Source organism: Salmo salar, chromosome ssa09 (assembly GCF_905237065.1).
Source record: "Salmo salar chromosome ssa09, Ssal_v3.1, whole genome shotgun sequence".
Lineage (NCBI taxonomy): Eukaryota > Metazoa > Chordata > Actinopteri > Salmoniformes > Salmonidae > Salmo > Salmo salar.
This window is the reverse complement of record NC_059450.1, coordinates 78,599,988-78,625,421: the sequence shown is the minus strand read 5'-3', so window position 1 is coordinate 78,625,421 and position 25,434 is coordinate 78,599,988. Positions and strand designations below refer to the sequence as shown.

The 25,434-nt window shown below is 50.8% G+C and overlaps 1 protein-coding gene across 14 annotated transcripts in view; it reads left to right on the top strand.

The window, feature by feature from the left end:
- LOC106611981 (mitogen-activated protein kinase kinase kinase kinase 4) overlaps positions 1-25,434 on the top strand; it is a 144,199-nt gene that overhangs the window by 30,077 nt on the left and 88,688 nt on the right. For 13 of the 14 annotated variants that reach the window (XR_006771060.1, XR_001330197.2, XR_006771061.1 and 10 more), the window contains exons 9-14: positions 1,391-1,469; positions 4,041-4,213; positions 6,281-6,353; positions 7,712-7,919; positions 8,447-8,578; positions 10,948-11,013. Coding sequence is in view for 11 of the 14 variants with exons in the window: in XM_045724063.1 (XP_045580019.1) it covers positions 1,391-1,469; positions 4,041-4,213; positions 6,281-6,353; positions 7,712-7,919; positions 8,447-8,578; positions 10,948-11,013 (731 nt within the window). In the remaining 3 variants the exon portion in view is untranslated. The remainder of the gene's footprint in view (positions 1-1,390; positions 1,470-4,040; positions 4,214-6,280; positions 6,354-7,711; positions 7,920-8,446; positions 8,579-10,947; positions 11,014-25,434) is intronic. The other variant, XM_045724060.1, reaches the window with a different exon arrangement.

Sequence of the window (25,434 nt, the reverse complement as noted above, 5' to 3'; positions counted from 1 at the left end):
ATGTTTTTCCAACAGTCTTAAAGGAGTTCCCACATATGCTGAGGACTTGTTGGCTGCTTTTCCTTCACTCTGCGGTCCAACTCATCTTAAACCATCTCAATTGGGTTGAGGTCAGCTGATTGTGGAGGCCAGGTCATCTGATGCAGCACTCCATCATTCTCTTTCTTGGTAAAATAGCCCTTACACAGCCTGGAGGTGTGTTGGATCATTGTCCTGTTGAAAACAAATGATAGTCCCACAAAGCGCAAATCAGATGAGATGGCGTATCGCTGCAGAATGCTGTGGTAGCCATGCTGGTTAAGTGTGCCTTGAATTCTAAATAAATCATTGACAGTGTCACCAGCAAAGCACCCCCATACCATCACACTTCCTCCTCCATGTTTCACGGTGGGAACCACACATGCAGAGATGATCCGTTCACCTACTCTGCGTCTCACAAAGACACGGCGGTTGGAACCAGAAATCTCAAATTTGGACTCATCAGACCAAAGGACAGATTTCCACCGGTCTAATGTCCATTGCTAGTGTTTCTTGGCCCAAGCAAGTCTCTTCTTATTATTGGTGTCCTTTAGTAGTGGTTTCTTTGCAGAAATTCGACCATGAAGGCCAGTTGATGTTGAGATGTGTCTGTTACTTGAACTCTGTGAGGTGCAATCTAAGGTGCAGTTAATTGCCGATTTCTGAGGCTGTTAACTCTAATGAACTTATCCTCTGCAGCAGAGGTAACTCTGGGTCTTCCTTTCCTGTGGCCGTTCTCGTGAGAGCCAGTTTCATCATAGCGCTTGATGGTTTTTGTGACTGCACTTGAAGAAACATTGACTGAGCTTCATGTCTTAAAGTAATGATGGACTGTCGTTTTTCTTTGCTTATTTGAGCTTTTCTTGCCATAATATGGACTTGGTCTTTTACCAAATAAGGCTATCTTCTGTATACCACCCCTACCTTGTCACAATACAACTGATTGGCTCAAATGCATTAAGATGGAAAGACATGCATATAGCAAATTGTAAAAATAAAGAAAACCCCTGGAATCACTAGATGTGTCCAAACTTTTGAGGAGATACCCTCAACACCCCTACTTACTGTGACTATGGTAGTAGGGACTGTGTAGTATATACTACTATCAGGCTGAGTGTAACAGGACAGGACTGTAGCCTAACATTGACAACACTGTGGAACACTTCTTCCATCCCCTGTCATGTGATTGGGGCACAATGGGGCCTCTCATAACCTCAGTCCACTTTCTGTCTTGTGCATTCTAAACAGCACCCTATTCCCTACATAGTGCACTACTTTTGACAAGAGGCCCTGGTTAAAAGTAGCGCAAAAAAAGGGAATATTGTGCCATTTGGGATGTAACCATAGTTTCTCTGTCTGTCTCTGTCCCCAGCCTTGTGTGACATGCATCCCATGAGAGCCCTGTTCCTCATTCCTCGCAACCTGCCCCCCAAGCTCAAATCAAAGAAATGGTAAGAAAGACAGCTCTCTCTCTTAGCGACACCATTCTGCCTCCCTCCCTCAGAGACACCACTCTGCCTCCCTCCCTTAGAGATACCACTCTGCCTCCGTCCCTTAGAAACACCACTCTGCCTCCCTTAGAGACACCACTCTGCCTCCCTTAGCGACACCACGATGCCGCCGTCCCTCAGAGACACCACTCTGCCTCCCTTAGAGACACCACTCTGCCTCTCTCCCTGAGAGACACCACTCTGTCTCTCTCCCTTAGAGACACCACTCTGCCTCGATCCCTTAGAGACACCACTCTGTCTCGCTCCCTTAGAGACACCACTCTGCCTCCCTTAGCGACACCACGATGCCCCCGTCCCTCAGAGACACCACTCTGCCTCCCTTAGAGACACCACTCTACCTCCTTTAGAGACACCACTCTGCCTCGCTCCCTTAGAGACAGCACTCTGTCTCACTCCCTTAGAGACACCACTCTGCCTCCCTCCCTTAGAGACACCACTCTGCCTCCCTCCCTCAGAGACAACACGATGCCTCCCTCCCTTAGAGACACCACTCTGCCTCTCTCCCTTAGAGACACCACTCTGCCTCTCTCCCTTAGAGACAGCACTCTGTCTCGCTCCCTTAGAGACACCACTCTGCCTCCCTCCCTTAGAGACACCACTCTGCCTCCCTTAAAGACACCACAATGCCTCTCTCCCTTAGAGACACCACTCTGCCTCCCTTAGTGACACCACGATGCCTCTCTCCCTTAGCGACACCACTCTGCCTCCCTTAGCGACACCACGATGCCTCTCTCCCTTAGAGACACCACTCTGCCTCCCTCCCTTAGCGACACCACTCTCTCTCCCTTAGCGACACCACAATGCCTCCCTCCCTGAGAGACACCACTCTCTCTCTCCCTTAGAGATACCACTCTGCCTCCCTCCCTCAGAGACACCACTCTGCCTCCCTTAGAGACACCACTCTACCTCCTTTAGAGACACCACTCTGCCTCGCTCCCTTAGAGACAGCACTCTGTCTCACTCCCTTAGAGACACCACTCTGCCTCCCTCCCTTAGAGACACCACCCCGCCTCCCTCCCTCAGAGACAACACGATGCCTCCCTCCCTTAGAGACACCACTCTGCCTCGCTCCCTTAGAGACACCAGTCTGTCTCTCTCCCTTAGAGATACCACTCTGCCTCCCTCCCTCAGAGACAACACGATGCCTCCCTCCCTTAGAGACAGCACTCTGTCTCTCTCCCTTAGAGACACCACTCTGCCTCGCTCCCTTAGAGACACCACTCTGCCTCTCTCCCTTAGAGACAGCACTCTGTCTCGCTCCCTTAGAGACACCACTCTGCCTCCCTCCCTTAGAGACACCACTCTGCCTCCCTTAGCGACACCACTCTGCCTCTCTCCCTTAGAGACACCACTCTGCCTCCCTCCCTTAGCGACACCACTCTGCCTCCCTTAGCGACAACACGATGCCTCCCTCCCTTAGAGACACCACTCTGCCTTGCTCCCTTAGAGACACCACTCTGCCTCTCTCCCTTAGAGACACCACTCTGCCTCCCTCCCTTAGAGACACCACTCTGCCTCCCTCCCTCAGAGACAACACGATGCCTCCCTCCCTTAGAGACACCAGTCTGCCTCGCTCCCTTAGAGACACCACTCTGCCTCTCTCCCTTAGAGACAGCACTCTGTCTCGCTCCCTTAGAGACACCACTCTGCCTCCCTCCCTTAGAGACACCACTCTGCCTCCCTTAAAGACACCACAATGCCTCTCTCCCTTAGAAACACCACTCTGCCTCCCTTAGTGACACCACGATGCCTCTCTCCCTTAGCGACACCACTCTGCCTCCCTTAGCGACACCACGATGCCTCTCTCCCTTAGAGACACCACTCTGCCTCCCTTAGTGACACCACGATGCCTCTCTCCCTCAGAGACACCACTCTCACACACCACAGAGCATCAACAACACAGCAGGAATGTTTTCCCCAGAGTGTTCAAAACTCATTCAGCCTCCCTCCGGCTTCCTTCACCTTTTACCCTTGCTTAGCTAGCTCCAATAACATTACTGCCAACAAAACTGCTGCAATACAATGTCCCTTCCTTGCCCCGTATGTCACTTTTTGTTGTATACTGTACCATTAGTTTAGGCTGAGCACATATGGTTGATTGTCACGTTCCTGTTTATCATTTTAGCATCATAGTGTGAGAAGACAAACCCCTACAGTAACAGTTTGACTTCATGCAGGAGTCTAAAATTTGGCTTTTTAGATACAATGGGAAGGGAAGGTAGAGAAACTTTTGTCTTCCAGTTCACATGTCCTCAGCAACCCTTTCATAATGCATGAAGCCTTGTGTTTGTTTGTTTATTCAATATTAATTTAATAAAGTTGTGTTCATGCGTGGCAGACTTTGGGAATACGTTGAGGCTGTCTGAAATGACACCCTATTCCGAATAGCCCATGAGGATCTGGCCAACAATAGTGCACTACATACTACAAGGGTTAGGTTGCCATCTTGGACACTGCCTGAGCATGTTGTGGCCCTGTGTCCTCTCTGTGTCCTCTCTGTGTCCTCTCCAGGTCCAAGAAGTTAATGACCTTTGTGGAGAGCTGTCTGGTGAAGAACTACCTCCATCGTCCCGCTACAGAAACCCTCCTAAGGCACTCGTTCATCAAAGACCTGCCCAACGAACGGCAGGTCCGCATCATGCTCAAAGACCACCTGGACAGAACCAGGAAGAAGAGAGATAAAGGTGAGGCCATGTTGTCATTACAGGATAGCAGAGATCACCTAGTATCTCTCAACAGTTGCTGAGTTTGGCACGCAAGCTTTAGAGCTGTATGATACTTTGCACTCTCGCTCTCTCATTCTCTATATCTCGCGCTTCCCGTCTCTCTCTTCCTCTCTTTTTCTCTCTCTCTCTCTCTTTCTCTCTCTCCCTCTCTCTCTTTCTCTCTCTCTCTGTCAGAATCTCTCTTTCTTATTCTTTCTCAGTGTAATTCATAAAAACTCGTGAGGGTTCAGAAGAAGGAATGAGTAATTTAACATACTGAACTATTTAGTCATTTTGACAAGCGTTTTGGAATGGAATCCAGCTGAAGAAAAGGAAGTGAGACTGTTCATGACTAGTTTTAGTTCCATGTGGGTAAACTGCAGGAGACACCTGGAGAGGACACATTGGGTTGTTTTACTGTAATTGATGTTTTCCCTGCTTAGATGGTGAGAGAGGAGGAACTAGCTGACTGTGGGAAAGTTACAGTATGTTGTACTGTACAGAATAACCACCTCGTTGTTTATCCTAGTATATACAGTGCCTTCGGAAAGTATTCACACCCAAATTCTTATTTAAAATGATGGCCTACCCCGGCCAAACCCGGACAACGCTGGGCCAATTGTGTGCCGCACTCTGGGACTCCCAATCACGGCTGGATGTGATACAGCCTGGATTCTGTATTGACGCCTCTTCCACTGAGATGCAGTGCCTTAGACCACTGCGCCACTCTTCTTGGGTATGACGCTACAAGCTTGGCACACCTGTATTTGGGGAGTTTCTCCCATTTTTCTCTGCAGATCCTCTCAAGCTCTGTCAGGTTGGATGGGGAGCGTTGCTGCACAGCTATTTTCAGGTGTCTCCAGAGGTTTTCGATCCAGGCTCTGGCTGAGCCACTCAAGGAAATTCAGAGACTTGTCCCGAAGCCACTGCTGTGTTGTCTTGGCTGAGTGCTTAGGGTTGTTGTCATGTTGGAAGGTGAACCTTCGCCCCAGTCTGAGGTCCTGAGCGCTCTGGAGCAGGTTTTCATCAAGGGTCTCTCTGTACATTGCTCCATTAATCTTTGCCTCAATCCTGACAAGCCTCCCAGTCCCTGCCTCTGAAAAACATCCCCACAGCATGATGTTGCCACCACCGCGCTTCACCGTAGGGATGGTGCCAGGTTTCCTCCAGACGTGACACTTGGCATTCAGGCCAAAGAGTTCAATCTTGGTTTCATCAGACCAGAGAATATTTTTTCTCATGGTCTGAGAGTCTTTTGGCAAACTCCTAGTGGCTATCATTTGCCTTTTACTGTGGAGTGGCTAGAGCTCTGTCAGAGTGACCATCGGGTTCTTGGTCACCTCCTAGACCAAGGACCTTCTCCCCCGATTGCTTAGTTTGGCTGGGTGGCCAGCTCTAGGAAGGGTCTTGGTGGTTCCAAACTTCTTCCATTTAAGAATGATGGAGGCCACTGTGTTCTTGTGGACCTTCAATGCTGCAGACATTTTTTGGTACCCATCCCCAGATCTGTGCCTCGACACAATCCTGTCTCGGAGCTCTACGGACAATTCCTTCGACCTCATGGCTTGGTTTTTGCTCTGACATGCACTGTCAACTGTGGGATCTTATATAGACAGGTGTGTGCCTTTCCAAATCATGTCCAATCAATTGAATTTACCACATGTGGACTCCAATCAAGTTGTAGAAACATGTCAAGGATGATCAATGGAAACAGCATGCACCTGAGCTCAATTTCGAGTCTCATAGCAAAGGGTCTGAATACTTATGTAAATAAGTCTTTTTTTGTTTGTTTTGAATACATTTCCTGAATCTCTAAAAACCTGTTTTCAGTTTGTCATTGTAGGGTATTGTGTGTAGATTGCTGAGGATTATTTTTTATTTAATACATTTTAAAATAAGGCTGTAACATAACAAAATGTGGAAAAAGTCAAAGGGTCTGAATACTTTCCGTAGGCACTGTATAGTAATTTGCATAATGTACTGTATCATTGAGATTGCATACATCCCTCATGTCTAAAATATACTCTGGTCACATGTTGCCCACAGAGAGCCCAGAGTATGAATACAGCGGCAGTGAGGATGAGGAGGAGGAGATTAACGAAGAGGAAGGTGAACCCAGGTATGATGACACAGCGTTAACACTGTAAAGAAGGTCAAACTCTAGCTCTGGCATCACGCCTGGGCCCATCGAACAGCCAGCTGATCCCCTCTGTGAAGCTAGAGTCCAAGCTCTACTGGGTCCATCGAACAGCCAGCTGACCACCTCTGTGAAGCTAGAGTCCAAGCTCTACTGGGTCCATCGAACAGCCAGCTGACCCCCTCTGTGAAGCTAGAGTCCAAGCTCTACTGGGTCCATCGAACAGCCAGCTGACCACCTCTGTGAAGCTAGAGTCCAAGCTCTACTGGTCCATCGAACAGCCAGCTGACCCCCTCTGTGAAGCTAGAGTCCAAGCTCTACTGGGTCCATCGAACAGCCAGCTGACCACCTCTGTGAAGCTAGAGTCCAAGCTCTACTGGGTCCATCGAACAGCCAGCTGACCACCTCTGTGAAGCTAGAGTCCAAGCTCTACTGGGTCTATCGAACAGCCAGCTGACCCCCTCTGTGAAGCTAGAGTCCAAGCTCTACTGGGTCCATCGAACAGCCAGCTGACCCCCTCTGTGAAGCTAGAGTCCAAGCTCTACTGGGTCCATCGAACAGCCAGCTGACCCCCTCTGTGAAGTCCAAGCTCTACTGCTTATGTAATGCAGGCCTGAGAACTGTCATAGAGGATATTCGTCTGAGAGTGCACAATGTGTGAACGCATGGCCTTGTCAATGAAGACACCAGATGCTCTGCTTCTGTTCGCTTAGCTGGACAGGGCGCCATATGGCAGTGACTATAAAAAAAAAAAAATCTGCTGTGGACAGTACAGTATGTGTCCCTGTGTATCCCAGTCCGTATATACCCCTGTGTGTGTGTGTGTGTGTGTGTGTGTGTGTGTGTGTGTGTGTGTGTGTGTGTGTGTGTGTGTGTGTGTGTGTGTGTGTGTGTGTGTGTGTGTGTGTGTGTGTGTGTGTGTGTGTGTGTGTGTGTGTGTGTGTGCTCCTCCCTGTGTGTAACTATACTCCTAGCCATAAATCCATGTGCCTCCTCACTCCTCCTGCCCATCACTCACTCTGTGCCCTGCTCCTCGGCTACTCCCTCTGTCCTGTCTCTGTGCCCTGCTCCTCGGCTACTCTCTCTGTCCTGTCTCTGTGCCCTGCTCCTCGGCTACTCCCTCTGTCCTGTCTCTGTGCCCTGCTCCTCGGCTACTCTCTCTGTCCTGTCTCTGTGCCCTGCTCCTCGGCTACTCTCTCTGTCCTGTCTCTGTGCCCTGCTCCTCGGCTACTCTCTCTGTCCTGTCTCTGTGCTGTCTCTGTGCCCTGCTCCTCGGCTACTCTCTCTGTCCTGTCTCTGTGCCCTGCTCCTCGGCTACTCTCTCTGTCCTATCACTCTAGCTCCATAGTGAACCTGCCGGGGGAGTCCACTCTGAGAAGAGAGTTCCTGCGTCTGCAGCAGGAGAATAAGAACTGGTCGGAAGCCCAGCGACAGCAGCAGGTCCTGCAGCAGCAGCTCCGGGACCAGGAGCGGTACAAACAGCAGCTGCTGGCCGAGAGGCAGAAGAGGATCCACCAGCAGAAGGAGCAGCGCAGGAGGCTGGAGGACGTGAGAGACACTTTTTAGTTGAAACACTCCTCTCAGCAGCCGTCTCCAACAGAGCAGCAGAGCCAAATGCCTGCTGCCCAGCCAGCAAATGAGCTTGGCTGGCTAGAGATTTGGCGGGCTTTCTCTCTCTCTTTCTCTCTCTCTCCTGTTGTTTGTTTGGCTCAAATGAGAAGGACTGTTTAGTGTTGAACAAACCAAAGAATTGTCTTATAGAACAATATAGAGTATTTTATTGTTGTTTCCAAATACGGAGGGATTGCGTTCAGGAGTGAAGCTCCTGTGTGGTTTACGTTACACAAAAGACAAATAACGTATGTCGTATTAGGTCTGAATGCACAGAAATGGTATGTTCTGTATTGTTTGTTGTTGATGTATAGTGCCGTACAGATGGCTAGAAAGTGATGTCATGTGCCGTGTTGGACTGTGACGTCCCACTGACTATTTGCAGAGAAAACATTGTGTTGTGTTGAATGAAGTTGAGGTAATACCATGCTCAGTGGCGTTGTGGTGTTGTTGTTGTGTTACAGCAGCAGAGGAAGCAGCTGCAGGATTCTGGGTTCCAATGGCCAGAGCTACAGGAGATGCTATGGCGGGAGGAGACTGAAGCTAATGACAGAGGTCTATTGGATGAGAGGAACAAGAGAAGTAACAAGAGACAGGTAGCTGGTCAATTTTACCCCCCGTCAAAAGCACCATGCTCTAAGTAGTAGACCCCCTACCTGCTTAATTCTTATCTGCCCACATTGCTCCACGTGACAGGCAGAAGCCCAAAACGTATGTACTGATTAGATGGTCTTTTGTGCCCAATACCTGAGGAGGATTATGAATATTTTGATTTCTGTGTATTAACACTGTATTAGTTGTTTCCCTGTAAGTAGTCTGCTACAAGCTGTAAGGTCCTGGAATTCAGACGGCATCGTCATGGGCCAATATGATCAAGATTCTACAGTCTCGGTAGACATTTTAGGTCCATATGTAACAATGTAGGTTCCGTCCCTCTCTTCGCCCCAACCCGGGCTCGAACCACGGACCCTTGCACACATCAACAACTGACACCCCACGAAGCATCGTTACCCATCGCGCCACAAAAGCCACGGCCCTTGCAACGCAAGGGGAAACCCTACTTCAAGTCTCAGAGCGAGTGACGTCACTGATTGAAATGCTATTAGCGCGCACCACCGCTAACTAACGTGCCATTTCACATCGGTTACACTCACCCCCTCTTTGACCTCCTCCTTTTTCAGCAGCAACCAATGATCCGGGTCAACAGCATCAATGTAACAGTGTAGGTTCCATCCCTCTCTTCGCCCCAACCCGGGCTCGAACCAGGGAACCAGGGACCCTTGCACGCATCAACAACTGACACCCACCGCAGCATCGTTAGCCATCGCGCCACAAAAGCCGCGGCCCTTGCAACGCAAGGGGAAACCCTACTTCAAGTCTCAGAGCGAGTGACGTCACTGATTGAAATGCTATTAGCGCGCACCACTGCTAACTAACTAGCCATTTCACATCGGTTACACATACATAATCTGTGTCTGAAGTCTGAACATTTTAACATGGTTGTGTCTCATAACACATTACATAACATTGTTCAGTGGGACAGGACCGACTTTGTTTAGTCAGTTACCTGCTCTGAAAGATTCCTTGTGACAAGGTCAATGCATTTTTAATCCAGGTGCAAGTTAACATTTTATACATGTTCCTCTACAAAAACTGCTTATATGCATTTGGTATGAAAGGTGTTGACACAGCACTTCCACCTGTCTCAGTTTTCAGCCCATTGGTGATTAAATCCACCAAGCTAGCATTTAAATCCACTGATGGTTGGAAACTCTATGGAAGATCATAGAAAGAAATTGCCTGTGGGACCATCCTGAAAGAAAATAATTAAATGAGTCCCCCTTTTTCTGCTGTATTAACATTTCCCATGATTTGAAGTTGGAGCTAGGGTGAGCGCCATGGCGAGAAGTCAGTGACAATTACAGCATCCTATAGCCAAGGTAGCGGGAACTGTCATGTCGTTCTGAGGACTTTAATTAGTCTGTTTAATTCAAACACTCGGTTAATTAATCTCTCACAGTTCGCTGGCTCTGAATGAGCCACACCTGCCTGACTGCAGAACAGAACAGTAGATTATATGGCAATAGGTGTGGGTTTATTGCAGGCATCATTAAGCTGTTCAGAGGGATCATTGAGGTGATCAAAAGGATCATTGAGGTGTTCAGAGGGATCATTGAGGTGTTCAGAGGTATCATTGAGGTGTTCAGAAGGATCATTAAGGTTTTCAGAGGGATCATTAAGGTGTGAGGTGGTTTGGAGTCTGTTCACCGCACCATGAGCTGAGCAATAGCCCCTGAATCATGATCCATGCTGTATACATTATGTGTCTCAAATGGTACCCTTTTCCCTGTATTCCCTATTCTCCAAGGGTCTCTGGTCAAAAGTAGTGCATTATATAGGAAATAGGGTACCATTTGGGACTTAGACTATGTGTGTAAGTTGACGGGCTCCATGCATGTGTTTCTCTTGGTGAGTGCAATGCAGAAGGCAGTTCTAATGAGTTTAGGCAGAATCCTGGAAAGTGGCCCGGCTACTAATTTATTCCAGATGGTCAGTAGGGCTGATTGCCTGGCTGTGCTGCTCTCTCTCCTCCTGTCTGCCTGTCTGTGCTGTAGCTTACATGGGCTTCTGCCTCCTCATCCTCATGAATCCTCACGTGCATCTGGAGATGTAGTGTGTACCGTTTAACATGATCTGGAGAAGGTTTTTAACCCATTCTGTGTTAACCCAGGGGGGAAGAACTCCTTGCACACTTTTGATTCTGTCACGCACTTTATCAGGGCCTTTGAGAGTCATGTGGACTGATTTTCATGGTTAAATATTTAAAACAGGAGGGTTAAGAGCCTTATGCAAGCCAGCTAGACACTGAATATTTTAGTTTTTTTACCAGGATTCAGTCTTTGGATTTCCTAAGTCAGAAACCTCGACGTTATCACATCTTTTTTTCTCTCTCGTTGAATGTTAGGTGGAGGATCGTGGCAGACGGAGGGTTGATGTCGGAGGAAGGCCTGCAGGTCCTGTAGCTGAACAGGTAATAATTGCTTTCTGATTTTTCTCACTCAACCTACATGGAACAGAATGCATCAAACACTACCAGGAAATTACTTCAGTTTGTATGAAAGACATGGGTGGTTATTGAATTTAAATGTTTTGGCTTGGATGTTGTGCCTTAGTCTAAGGGAAATATTATGACTGGTTCTGCATGGAACAGAATGTGAGGACATCGGTGTGTCAGGAGTATTCAATGAGGGAGTGGAGAAAATCGAATGGTGAAAAATGCAATGTTTAGACTATCCTGGCTGATTTCAAGTTCAAGACCTTGTTGCTATCTCAGAGTATATTATGGCTCCTGTTCCACACCTCCTGTTAAATAATTCCTCTCATGCTATCCCACACTTAGCATGTGGAGCTAAAGGCCACATTCTCTAAAGATCTCTAAGGATGATAGATGCTAGGCTAACTGAAAACATAGTCAACCCTGCGTACTCAAGGGCAACATAAAAGACTATGCACTGTAATGTACTGTAGAAGAGAACACATAAGAAAGGCTCTGTTTGACTTTTAATCCGTAAGGAGCCTTGTGCAAAAAGTTGTCATTTGCTTTAAAAGGCAAAGTTGCATCTAAAGGAATTCACAGGAGGAACCCTGTTTTTGGATAACTGTTTGTTATATGGATGGAAGTGCAACTCCCTACCGTGATGCAAAGAAATATATGTTTGAAAATCAATGAAAGGGTATGTTTAGGCTCACAACGCAACGTAGGGAGAATAAAACAATGCATTCAAGTTTGTTTGTCCCTTGAGTATGGATTCCAGTCTCCTTGTTGGCTTGAGAAGGCTGTGCCTAACAGCCAGAAACCTAATAGATTATTTATGTATATCCTCATCGTGATCATTAGTCTTGATCCTCATGATAGAATTCCATGGTTTGTGTTTAGCCTTTAAATAGCGTGTGGTGCTTGGAGAAAAATGCTCTCATCATGTCTGTCAACACGGGTTAAAGAGAGTTTAAATGCCTAATTACATAAAGGGGCTTTTTGTTTCTCATTTAATCTGATTAAGCAAATAAAATGAAAAATGATGTTGAACTCATCATGAATCATAGATGAAAAACATCCAAGCTTATATGGGATTACAGATGTTGAATTGATTTAACTCAACTTCTCTTTCTCTTTAGTCTTCATGTCAGTGTGACCTCCTTGTAACCACTTCCAACGAGGAATATACGCTGTTAAAAAATAAAGGTTGAAGTTGGAACCAAATAAGGTTCTTCAGAGCGATGCCATGGGGGAACCATTTTAGGTTATCTGAAGAACCTTAAATGGGATGGTTCTTTGAAGAACCATAAAAAAAATCCATGTAGAAACCAAAAACAGAAATGTTTTGGCACTCCAGGACCAGAATTGGATAGCCCTGCTGTAGGGTGTTGAGTGTTTTTGCATATTTCCCAGGGTGCCTGTCGAGTTAATTTTAGAGTTACCAGTACTACCCATGACTGTGTTTACTAGTGACATGGTTGTAGCATTCATTCATTTTCAGTCCTGTGGCCTTCACCAAGTCAGATTTGTAGTGAATATGTTATCATTAAAATTAAATTATTTAAGACAATAAAATACATATTTCATGAGGCCTTATTTTGAGAGTTTTACCCTTATACACTGGCCTGAAACTCATAGTTTATGGGCCACATCAGGCCTGCAAGTCACATTATGCTGGCTTGCAAAGTGATGTGTAATTCCTATTGGAATCCATCCAGAGTGGGGATATCCAACATTTGGAATTTATATTCACCTTCAACTTGTGCTCAGAATGACTGTCAGGGTTAGGAGACTACCTAAAGCATCTAAACTGGATCAACCATTTCAGTAACAGTTGCAATAAGTCCAATTAACAGGGTTAATTTAACTCCTGAATCAACACTAGAAATATTACACTGCAAAATCAACACTAGTCAACACTGGCCAAGTTGCTGTGTGCTATAAAAGGAACACATCAGCAGGCTTCCATACATTTCAAGGACCTTTTAGAATTCTGAAGAACTGTATATGCCACGTCAGGAACCCCCCACTGAGCTCAAAGGTTCTTAATTTGGCAAGAGTTTTCCGAGGAACCTTAAGAGCTGATGAAGAACCTTTTGTGTGTGTGTGTGTGTGTGTGTGTGTGTGTGTGTGTGTGTGTGTGTGTGTGTGTGTGTGTGTGTGTGTGTGTGTGTGTGTGTGTGTGTGTGTGTGTGTGTGTGTGTGTGTGTGTGTGTGTGTGTGTGTGTGTGTGTGTGTGTACTTGCCTGTGTGCTTCTTGCGGGTGTGTGTGCGTGTGTGCTTTAAATGTCTGCTGATCATAATGCCTGGGAGTGCCCCTCCTGAAATAATACCTCCTCCAGTTCTGAAGTCTGGAGAGACTTTAGCCTCTCTACAGTATCAGTTTCAATGAGAAGCTGCAGGGCCAGGGTCTGCTAGCTACAGTAGAGGATCCTGCAGGGCCAGAGTCTGCTAGCTGCAGTAGACTTTCCTGCAGGGCCAGAGTCTGCTAGCTGCAGTAGAGTTTCCTGCAGGGCCAGAGTCTGCTAGCTGCAGTAGAGTTTCCTGCAGGGCCAAAGTCTGCTAGCTACAGTAGAGGATCCTGCAGGGCCAGAGTCTGCTAACTACTGTAGACTTTCCTGCAGGGCCAGAGTCTGCTAGATACAGTAGAGTTTCCTGCAGGGCCAGGGTCTGCTAGCTACAGTAGAGAATCCTGCAGGGCCAGAGTCTGCTAGCTGCAGTAGAGTTTCCTGCAGGGCCAGGGTCTGCTAGCTACAGTAGAGGATCCTGCAGGGCCAGAGTCTGCTAGCTGCAGTAGAGTTTCCTGCAGGGCCAGGGTCTGCTAGCTGCAGTAGAGTTTCCTGCAGGGCCAGGGTCTGCTAGCTACAGTAGAGGATCCTGCAGGGCCAGGGTCTGCTAGCTACAGTAGAGTTTCCTGCAGGGCCAGAGTCTGCTAGATACAGTAGAGTTTCCTGCAGGGCCAGAGTCTGCTAGATACAGTAGAGTTTCCTGCAGGGCCAGAGTCTGCTAGCTGCAGTAGAGTTTCTTGCAAGGCCAGAGTCTGCTAGCTACAGTAGAGTTTCCTGCAGGGCCAGAGTCTGCTAGCAACAGTAGAGTTTCCAGCAGGGCCAGAGTCTGCTAGATACAGTAGAGTTTCCTGCAGGGCCAGGGTCTGCTAGCTACAGTAGAGTTTCCTGCAGGGCCAGAGTCTGCTAGCTGCAGTAGAGTTTCCTGCAGGGCCAGAGTCTGCTAGCTGCAGTAGAGTTTCCTGCAGGGCCAGGGTCTACTAGCTACAGTAGAGGATCCTGCAGGGCCAGAGTCTGCTAGCTGCAGTAGAGTTTCCTGCAGGGCCAGGGTCTGCTAGCTGCAGTAGAGTTTCCTGCAGGGCCAGCGTCTGCTAGCTACAGTAGAGGATCCTGCAGGGCCAGGGTCTGCTAGCTACAGTAGAGTTTCCTGCAGGGCCAGAGTCTGCTAGCTACAGTAGAGTTTCCTGCAGGGCCAGAGTCTGCTAGCTGCAGTAGAGTTTCCTGCAGGGCCAGCGTCTGCTAGCTACAGTAGAGTTTCCTGCAGGGCCAGAGTCTGCTAGCTGCAGTAGAGTTTCCTGCAGGGCCAGAGTCTGCTAGCTACAGTAGAGTTTCCTGCAGGGCCAGAGTCTGCTAGATACAGTATAGTTTCCTGAAGGGCCAGGGTCTGCTAGATACAGTAGAGGATCCTGCAGGGCCAGGGTCTGCTAGCTACAGTAGAGTTTCCTGCAGGGCCAGAGTTTGCTAGATACAGTAGAGTTTCCTGCATGGCCAGAGTCTGCTAGATACAGTAGAGGATCCTGCAGGGCCAGAGTCTGCTAGCTGCAGTAGAGTTTCCTGCAGGGCCAGGGTCTGCTAGCTACAGTAGAGGATCCTGCAGGGCCAGAGTCTGCTAGCTGCAGTAGAGTTTCCTGCAGGGCCAGGGTCTGCTAGCTGCAGTAGAGTTTCCTGCAGGGCCAGCGTCTGCTAGCTACAGTAGAGGATCCTGCAGGGCCAGGGTCTGCTAGCTACAGTAGAGTTTCCTGCAGGGCCAGAGTCTGCTAGATACAGTAGAGTTTCCTGCAGGGCCAGAGTCTGCTAGATACAGTAGAGTTTCCTGCAGGGCCAGAGTCTGCTAGCTGCAGTAGAGTTTCCTGCAGGGCCAGAGTCTGCTAGCTACAGTAGAGTTTCCTGCAGGGCCAGAGTCTGCTAGCTACAGTAGAGTTTCCAGCAGGGCCAGAGTCTGCTAGATACAGTAGAGTTTCCTGCAGGGTCAGGGTCTGCTAGCTACAGTAGAGTTTCCTGCAGGGCCAGAGTCTGCTAGCTGCAGTAGAGTTTCCTGCAGGGCCAGAGTCTGCTAGATACAGTAGAGTTTCCTGAAGGGCCAGGGTCTGCTAGATACAGTAGAGGATCCTGCAGGGCCAGGGTCTGCTAGCTACAGTAGAGTTTCCTGCAGGGCCAGAGTTTGCTAGATACAGTAGAGTTTCCTGCATGGCCAGAGTCTGCTAGATACAGTAGAGGATCCTGCAGGGCCAGGGTCTGCTAGCTACAGTAGAGTTTCCTGCAGGGCCAGGGTCTGCTAGCTACAGTAGAGTTTCCTGCAGGGCCAGAGTCTGCTAGATACAGTAGAGTTTCCTGCAGGGCCAGGGTCTGCTAGCTACAGTAGAGTTTCCTGCAGGGCCAGAGTCTGCTAGATACAGTAGAGTTTCCTGCAGGGCCAGGGTCTGCTAGCTACAGTAGAGGATCCTGCAGGGCCAGAGTCTGCTAGCTGCAGTAGAATTTCCTGCAGGGCCAGAGTCTGCTAGCTGCAGTAGAGTTTCCTGCAGGGCCAGACTCTGCTAGCTGCAGTAGAGTTTCCTGCAGGGCCAGAGTCTGCTAGCTACAGTAGAGGATCCTGCAGGGCCAGAGTATGCTAACTACTGTAGACTTTCCTTCAGGGCCAGAGTCTGCTACATACAGTAGAGTTTCCTGCAGGGCCAGAGTCTGCTAGTTGCAGTAGAGTTTCCTGCAGGGCCAGGGTCTGCTAGCTACAGTAGAGTTTCCTGCAGGGCCAGAGTCTGCTAGATACAGTACAGGATCCTGCAGGGCCAGGGTCTGCTAGCTGCAGTAGAGTTTCCTGCAGGGCCAGGGTCTGCTAGCAACAGTAGAGTTTCCTGCAGGGCCAGCGTCTGCTAGCTACAGTAGAGGATCCTGCAGGGCCAGGGTCTGCTAGCTACAGTAGAGTTTCCTGCAGGGCCAGAGTCTGCTAGATACAGTAGAGTTTCCTGCAGGGCCAGAGTCTGCTAGATACAGTAGAGTTTCCTGCAGGGCCAGAGTCTGCTAGCTGCAGTAGAGTTTCCTGCAGGGCCAGAGTCTGCTAGCTACAGTAGAGTTTCCTGCAGGGCCAGAGTCTGCTAGCTACAGTAGAGTTTCCAGCAGGGCCAGAGTCTGCTAGCTGCAGTAGAGTTTCCTGCAGGGCCAGAGTCTGCTAGCTACAGTAGAGTTTCCTGCAGGGCCAGAGTCTGCTAGATACAGTAGAGTTTCCTGAAGGGCCAGGGTCTGCTAGATACAGTAGAGGATCCTGCAGGGCCAGGGTCTGCTAGCTACAGTAGAGTTTCCTGCAGGGCCAGAGTTTGCTAGATACAGTAGAGTTTCCTGCATGGCCAGAGTCTGCTAGATACAGTAGAGGATCCTGCAGGGCCAGGGTCTGCTAGCTACAGTAGAGTTTCCTGCAGGGCCAGGGTCTGCTAGCTACAGTAGAGTTTCCTGCAGGGCCAGAGTCTGCTAGATACAGTAGAGGATCCTGCAGGGCCAGGGTCTGCTAGCTACAGTAGAGTTTCCTGCAGGGCCAGAGTCTGCTAGATACAGTAGAGTTTCCTGCAGGGCCAGGGTCTGCTAGCTACAGTAGAGGATCCTGCAGGGCCAGAGTCTGCTAGCTGCAGTAGAATTTCCTGCAGGGCCAGAGTCTGCTAGCTGCAGTAGAGTTTCCTGCAGGGCCAGACTCTGCTAGCTGCAGTAGAGTTTCCTGCAGGGCCAGAGTCTGCTAGCTACAGTAGAGGATCCTGCAGGGCCAGAGTCTGCTAACTACTGTAGACTTTCCTTCAGGGCCAGAGTCTGCTACATACAGTAGAGTTTCCTGCAGGGCCAGAGTCTGCTAGTTGCAGTAGAGTTTCCTGCAGGGCCAGGGTCTGCTAGCTACAGTAGAGTTTCCTGCAGGGCCAGAGTCTGCTAGCGGCAATAGAGTTTCATGCAGGGCCAGGGTCTGCTAGCTGCAGTAGAGTTTCCTGCAGGGCCAGGGTCTGCTAGCTACAGTAGAGGATCCTGCAGGGCCAGAGTCTGCTAGCTGCAGTAGAGTTTCCTGCAGGGCCAGGGTCTGCTAGCTACAGTAGAGGATCCTGCAGGGCCAGAGTCTGCTAGCTGCAGTAGAGTTTCCTGCAGGGCCAGGGTCTGCTAGCTGCAGTAGAGTTTCCTGCAGGGCCAGAGTCTGCTAGATACAGTAGAGTTTCCTGCAGGGCCAGAGTCTGCTAGCTGCAGTAGAGTTTCTTGCAGGGCCAGAGTCTGCTAGCTACAGTAGAGTTTCCTGCAGGGCCAGAGTCTGCTAGCTACAGTAGAGTTTCCAGCAGGGCCAGAGTCTGCTAGATACAGTAGAGTTTCCTGCAGGGCCAGGGTCTGCTAGCTACAGTAGAGTTTCCTGCAGGGCCAGAGTCTGCTAGCTGCAGTAGAGTTTCCTGCAGGGCCAGGATCTGCTAGCTACAGTAGAGGATCCTGCAGGACCAGAGTCTGCTAGCTGCAGTAGAGTTTCCTGCAGGGCCAGGGTCTGCTAGCTACAGTAGAGTTTCCTGCAGGGCCAGAGTCTGCTAGCTGCAGTAGAGTTTCCTGCAAGGCCAGGGTCTGCTAGCTGCAGTAGAGTTTCCTGCAGGGCCAGGGTCTACTAGCTACAGTAGAGGATCCTGCAGGGCCAGAGTCTGCTCGCTGCAGTAGAGTTTCCTGCAGGGCCAGGGTCTGCTAGCTACAGTAGAGGATCCTGCAGGGCCAGAGTCTGCTAGCTGCAGTAGAGTTTCCTGCAGGGCCAGAGTCTGCTAGCTACAGTAGAGTTTCCAGCAGGGCCAGAGTCTGTTAGATACAGTAGAGTTTCCTGCAGGGTCAGGGTCTGCTAGCTACAGTAGAGTTTCCTGCAGGGCCAGAGTCTGCTAGCTGCAGTAGAGTTTCCTGCAGGGCCAGAGTCTGCTAGCTACAGTAGAGTTTCCTGCAGGGCCAGAGTCTGCTAGATACAGTAGAGTTTCCTGAAGGGCCAGGGTCTGCTAGATACAGTAGAGGATCCTGCAGGGCCAGGGTCTGCTAGCTACAGTAGAGTTTCCTGCAGGGCCAGAGTTTGCTAGATACAGTAGAGTTTCCTGCATGGCCAGAGTCTGCTAGATACAGTAGAGGATCCTGCAGGGCCAGGGTCTGCTAGCTACAGTAGAGTTTCCTGCAGGGCCAGGGTCTGCTAGCTACAGTAGAGTTTCCTGCAGGGCCAGAGTCTGCTAGATACAGTAGAGTTTCCTGCAGGGCCAGAGTCTGCTAGCTGCAGTACAGTTTCCTGCAGGGCCAGAGTCTGCTAGCTGCAGTAGAGATCCTGCAGGGCCAGGGTCTGCTAGCTACAGTAGAGGATCCTGCCGGGCCAGAGTCTGCTAGCTGCAGTAGAGTTTCCTGCAGGGCCAGGGTCTGCTAGCTGCAGTAGAGTTTCCTGCAGGGCCAGCGTCTGCTAGCTACAGTAGAGGATCCTGCAGGGCCAGGGTCTGCTAGCTACAGTAGAGTTTCCTGCAGGGCCAGAGTCTGCTAGATACAGTAGAGTTTCCTGCAGGGCCAGAGTCTGCTAGATACAGTAGAGTTTCCTGCAGGGCCAGAGTCTGCTAGCTGCAGTAGAGATTCCTGCAGGGCCAGACTCTGCTAGCTACAGTAGAGTTTCCTGCAGGGCCAGAGTCTGCTAGCAACAGTAGAGTTTCCAGCAGGGCCAGAGTCTGCTAGATACAGTAGAGTTTCCTGCAGGGTCAGGGTCTGCTAGCTACAGTAGAGTTTCCTGCAGGGCCAGAGTCTGCTAGCTGCAGTAGAGTTTCCTGCAGGGCCAGAGTCTGCTAGCTACAGTAGAGTTTCCTGCAGGGCCAGAGTCTGCTAGATACAGTAGAGTTTCCTGAAGGGCCAGGGTCTGCTAGATACAGTAGAGGATCCTGCAGGGCCAGGGTCTGCTAGCTACAGTAGAGTTTCCTGCAGGGCCAGAGTTTGCTAGATACAGTAGAGTTTCCTGCATGGCCAGAGTCTGCTAGATACAGTAGAGGATCCTGCAGGGCCAGGGTCTGCTAGCTACAGTAGAGTTTCCTGCAGGGCCAGGGTCTGCTAGCTACAGTAGAGTTTCCTGCAGGGCCAGAGTCTGCTAGATACAGTAGAGTTTCCTGCAGGGCCAGGGTCTGCTAGCTACAGTAGAGTTTCCTGCAGGGCCAGAGTCTGCTAGATACAGTAGAGTTTCCTACAGGGCCAGGGTCTGCTAGCTACAGTAGAGGATCCTGCAGGGCCAGAGTCTGCTAGCTGCAGTAGAATTTCCTGCAGGGCCAGAGTCTGCTAGCTGCAGTAGAGTTTCCTGCAGGGCCAGAGTCTGCTAGCTGCAGTAGAGTTTCCTGCAGGGCCAGAGTCTGCTAGCTACAGTAGAGGATCCTGCAGGGCCAGAGTCTGCTAACTACTGTAGGCTTTCCTGCAGGGCCAGGGTCTGCCAGCTACAGTAGAGGATCCTGCAGGGCCAGAGTCTGCTAGCTGCAGTAGAGTTTCCTGCAGGGCCAGGGTCTGCTAGCTACAGTAGAGGATCCTGCAGGGCCAGAGTCTGCTAGCTGCAGTAGAGTTTCCTGCAGGGCCAGGGTCTGCTAGCTGCAGTAGAGTTTCCTGCAGGGCCAGAGTCTGCTAGACACAGTAGAGTTTCCTGCAGCGCCAGAGTCTGCTAGCTGCAGTAGAGTTTCTTGCAGGGCCAGAGTCTGCTAGCTACAGTAGAGTTGAATGCAGGGCCAGAGTCTGCTAGCTACAGTAGAGTTTCCAGCAGGGCAATAGTCTGCTAGATACAGTAGAGTTTCCTGCAGGGCCAGGGTCTGCTAGCTACAGTAGAGTTTCCTGCAGGGCCAGAGTCTGCTAGCTGCAGTAGAGTTTCCTGCAGGGCCAGAGTCTGCTAGCTGCAGTAGAGTTTCCTGCAGGGCCAGGGTCTGCTAGCTACAGTAGAGGATCCTGCAGGGCCAGAGTCTGCTAGCTGCAGTAGAGTTTCCTGCAGGGCCAGGGTCTGCTAGCTGCAGTAGAGTTTCCTGCAGGGCCAGGGTCTGCTAGCTACAGTAGAGGATCCTGCAGGGCCAGGGCAGCTAGCTACAGTAGAGTTTCCTGCAGGGCCAGAGTCTGCTAGATACAGTAGAGTTTCCTGCAGGGCCAGAGTCTGCTAGATACAGTAGAGTTTCCTGCAGGGCCAGAGTCTGCTAGCTACAGTAGAGTTTCCTGCAGGGCCAGAGTCTGCTAGCTACAGTAGAGTTTCCTGCAGGGCCAGGGTCTGCTAGATACAGTAGAGGATCCTGCAGGGCCAGGGTCTGCTAGCTACAGTAGAGTTTCCTGCAGGGCCAGGGTCTGCTAGCTACAGAAGAGTTTCCTGCAGGGCCAGAGTCTGCTAGATACAGTAGAGTTTCCTGCAGGGCCAGGGTCTGCTAGCTACAGTAGAGTTTCCTGCAGGGCCAGAGTCTGCTAGATACAGTAGAGTTTCCTGCAGGGCCAGGGTCTGCTAGCTACAGTAGAGGATCCTGCAGGGCCAGAGTCTGCTAGCTGCAGTAGAATTTCCTGCAGGGCCAGAGTCTGCTAGCTGCAGTAGAGTTTCCTGCAGGGCCAGAGTCTGCTAGCTGCATTAGAGTTTCCTGCAGGGCCAGAGTCTGCTAGCTACAGTAGAGGATCCTGCAGGGCCAGAGTCTGCTAACTACTGTAGAGTTTCCTGCAGGGCCAGAGTCTGCTAGATACAGTAGAGTTTCCTGCAGGGCCAGGGTCTGCTAGCTACAGTAGAGTTTCCTGCAGGGCCAGAGTCTGCTAGCTGCAATAGAGTTTCCTGCAGGGCCAGAGTCTGCTAGCTACAGTACAGTTTCCTGCAGGGCCAGAGTCTGCTAGATACAGTAGAGTTTCCTGCAGGGCCAGGGTCTGCTAGATACAGTAGAGGATCCTGCAGGGCCAGGGTCTGCTAGCTACAGTAGAGTTTCCTGCAGGGCCAGAGTCTGCTAGATACAGTAGAGTTTCCTGCATGGCCAGAGTCTGCTAGATACAGTAGAGGATCCTGCAGGGCCAGGGTCTGCTAGCTACAGTAGAGTTTCCTGCAGGGCCAGAGTTGCTAGCTACAGTAGAGTTTCCTGCAGGACCAGAGTCTGCTAGCTACAGTAGAGTTTCCTGCAGGGCCAGGGTCTGCTAGATACAGTAGAGGATCCTGCAGGGCCAGGGTCTGCTAGCTACATTAGAGTTTCCTGCAGGGCCAGAGTCTGCTAGATACAGTAGAGTTTCCTGCAGGGCCAGAGTCTGCTAGATACAGTAGAGTTTCCTGCAGGGCCAGGGTCTGCTAGCTACAGTAGAGTTTCCTGCAGGGCCAGAGTCTGCTAGATACAGTAGAGTTTCCTGCAGGGCCAGGGTCTGCTAGCTACAGTAGAGGATCCTGCAGGGCCAGAGTCTGCTAGCTGCAGTAGAGTTTCCTGCAGGGCCAGAGTCTGCTAGCTACAGTAGAGGATCCTGCAGGGCCAGAGTCTGCTAACTACTGTAGAGTTTCCTGCAGGACCAGAGTCTGCTAGATACAGTAGAGTTTCCTGCAGGGCCAGGGTCTGCTAGCTACAGTAGAGTTTCCTGCAGGGCCAGAGTCTGCTAGCTGCAATAGAGTTTCCTGCAGGGCCAGAGTCTGCTAGCTACAGTACAGTTTCCTGCAGGGCCAGAGTCTGCTAGATACAGTAGAGTTTCCTGCAGGGCCAGGGTCTGCAAGCTACAGTAGAGTTTCCTGCAGGGCCAGAGTCTGCTAGCTGCAATAGAGTTTCCTGCAGGGCCAGAGTCTGCTAGCTACAGTACAGTTTCCTGCAGGGCCAGAGTCTGCTAGATACAGTAGAGTTTCCTGCAGGGCCAGGGTCTGCTAGATACAGTAGAGGATCCTGCAGGGCCAGGGTCTGCTAGCTACAGTAGAGTTTCCTGCAGGGCCAGAGTCTGCTAGATACAGTAGAGTTTCCTGCATGGCCAGAGTCTGCTAGATACAGTAGAGGATCCTGCAGGGCCAGGGTCTGCTAGCTACAGTAGAGTTTCCTGCAGGGCCAGAGTCTGCTAGCTACAGTAGAGTTTCCTGCAGGACCAGAGTCTGCTAGCTACAGTAGAGTTTCCTGCAGGGCCAGGGTCTGCTAGATACAGTAGAGGATCCTGCAGGGCCAGGGTCTGCTAGCTACAGTAGAGTTTCCTGCAGGGCCAGAGTCTGCTAGATACAGTAGAGTTTCCTGCAGGGCCAGAGTCTGCTAGCTTCAATAGAGTTTCCTGCAGGGCCAGAGTCTGCTAGCTACAGTACAGTTTCCTGCAGGGCCAGAGTCTGCTAGATACAGTAGAGTTTCCTGCAGGGCCAGGGTCTGCTAGATACAGTAGAGGATCCTGCAGGGCCAGGGTCTGCTAGCTACAGTAGAGTTTCCTGCAGGGCCAGAGTCTGCTAGATACAGTAGAGTTTCCTGCATGGCCAGAGTCTGCTAGATACAGTAGAGGATCCTGCAGGGCCAGGGTCTGCTAGCTACAGTAGAGTTTCCTGCAGGGCCAGAGTTGCTAGCTACAGTAGAGTTTCCTGCAGGACCAGAGTCTGCTAGCTACAGTAGAGTTTCCTGCAGGGCCAGGGTCTGCTAGATACAGTAGAGGATCCTGCAGGGCCAGGGTCTGCTAGCTACAGTAGAGTTTCCTGCAGGGCCAGAGTCTGCTAGATACAGTAGAGTTTCCTGCAGGGCCAGAGTCTGCTAGATACAGTAGAGTTTCCTGCAGGGCCAGGGTCTGCTAGCTACAGTAGAGTTTCCTGCATGGCCAGAGTCTGCTAGATACAGTAGAGTTTCCTGCAGGGCCAGGGTCTGCTAGCTACAGTAGAGGATCCTGCAGGGCCAGAGTCTGCTAGCTGCAGTAGAGTTTCCTGCAGGGCCAGAGTCTGCTAGCTACAGTAGAGGATCCTGCAGGGCCAGAGTCTGCTAACTACTGTAGAGTTTCCTGCAGGACCAGAGTCTGCTAGATACAGTAGAGGATCCTGCAGGGCCAGGGTCTGCTAGCTACAGTAGAGTTTCCTGCAGGGCCAGAGTCTGCTAGCTACAGTAGAGTTTCCTGCAGGACCAGAGTCTGCTAGCTACAGTAGAGTTTCCTGCAGGGCCAGGGTCTGCTAGATACAGTAGAGGATCCTGCAGGGCCAGGGTCTGCTAGCTACAGTAGAGTTTCCTGCAGGGCCAGAGTCTGCTAGATACAGTAGAGTTTCCTGCAGGGCCAGAGTCTGCTAGATACAGTAGAGTTTCCTGCAGGGCCAGGGTCTGCTAGCTACAGTAGAGTTTCCTGCAGGGCCAGAGTCTGCTAGATACAGTAGAGTTTCCTGCAGGGCCAGGGTCTGCTAGCTACAGTAGAGGATCCTGCAGGGCCAGAGTCTGCTAGCTGCAGTAGAGTTTCCTGCAGGGCCAGAGTCTGCTAGCTGCAGTAGAGTTTCCTGCAGGTCCAGAGTCTGCTAGCTGCAGTAGAGTTTCCTGCAGGGCCAGAGTCTGCTAGCTACAGTAGAGGATCCTGCAGGGCCAGAGTCTGCTAACTACTGTAGAGTTTCCTGCAGGGCCAGAGTCTGCTAGATACAGTAGAGTTTCCTGCAGGGCCAGAGTCTGCTAGCTGCAGTAGAGTTTCCTGCAGGGCCAGTGTCTGCTAGCTGCAGTAGAGTTTCCTGCAGGGCCAGGGTCTGCTAGCTACAGTAGAGTTTCCTGCAGGGCCAGAGTCTGCTAGCTGCAGTAGAGTTTCCTGCAGGGCCAGGGTCTGCTAGCTGCAGTAGAGTTTCCTGCAGGGCCAGGGTCTGCTAGCTACAGTAGAGGATCCTGCAGGGCCAGAGTCTGCTAGCTGCAGTAGAGTTTCCTGCAGGGCCAGGGTCTGCTAGCTACAGTAGAGGATCCTGCAGGGCCAGAGTCTGCTAGCTGCAGTAGAGTTTCCTGTAGGGCCAGGGTCTGCTAGCTGCAGTAGAGTTTCCTGCAGGGCCAGGGTCTGCTAGCTACAGTAGAGGATCCTGCAGGGCCAGGGTCTGCTAGCTACAGTAGAGTTTCCTGCCGGGCCAGAGTCTGCTAGATACAGTAGAGTTTCCTGCAGGGCCAGAGTCTGCTAGCTGCAGTAGAGTTTCCTGCAGGGCCAGAGTCTGCTAGCTACAGTAGAGTATCCTGCAAGGCCAGAGTCTGCTAGCTACAGTAGAGTTTCCAGCAGGGCCAGAGTCTGCTAGCTGCAGTAGAGTTTCCTGCAGGGCCAGGGTCAGCTAGCTACAGAGAGTCTCCTGAAGAGTCTGCTAGCTACAATAGAGGCTCTTGGAGGGTCTGATAGCTACAGTAGAGGCTCCTGGAGGATCTGCCAGCGACAGTAGAGTCTCCCGAAGGGTCTGCTAGCTACAGTAGAGTCTCCCAAAGGGTCTGCTAGCTACAGTAGAGTCTCCTGCAGGGGCTGCTAGATACAGTAGACTTTCCTGCAGGGCCAGAGTCTGCTAGATACAGTAGAGTTTCCTGCAGGGCCAGGGTCTGCTAGCTACAGTAGAGGATCCTGCAGGGCCAGAGTCTGCTAGATACAGTAGAGTTTCCTGCATGGCCAGAGTCTGCTAGATACAGTAGAGGATCCTGCAGGGCCAGGGTCTGCTAGCTACAGTAGAGTTTCCTGCAGGGCCAGAGTTGCTAGCTACAGTAGAGTTTCCTGCAGGACCAGAGTCTGCTAGCTACAGTAGAGTTTCCTGCAGGGCCAGGGTCTGCTAGATACAGTAGAGGATCCTGCAGGGCCAGGGTCTGCTAGCTACAGTAGAGTTTCCTGCAGGGCCAGAGTCTGCTAGATACAGTAGAGTTTCCTGCAGGGCCAGTGTAGTGTTTCCTGCAGGGCCAGGGTCTGCTAGCTACAGTAGAGGATCCTGCAGGGCCAGAGTCTGCTAGCTGCAGTAGAGTTTCCTGCAGGGCCAGAGTCTGCTAGCTACAGTAGAGGATCCTGCAGGGCCAGAGTCTGCTAACTACTGTAGAGTTTCCTGCAGGACCAGAGTCTGCTAGATACAGTAGAGTTTCCTGCAGGGCCAGGGTCTGCTAGCTACAGTAGAGTTTCCTGCAGGGCCAGAGTCTGCTAGCTGCAATAGAGTTTCCTGCAGGGCCAGAGTCTGCTAGCTACAGTACAGTTTCCTGCAGGGCCAGAGTCTGCTAGATACAGTAGAGTTTCCTGCAGGGCCAGG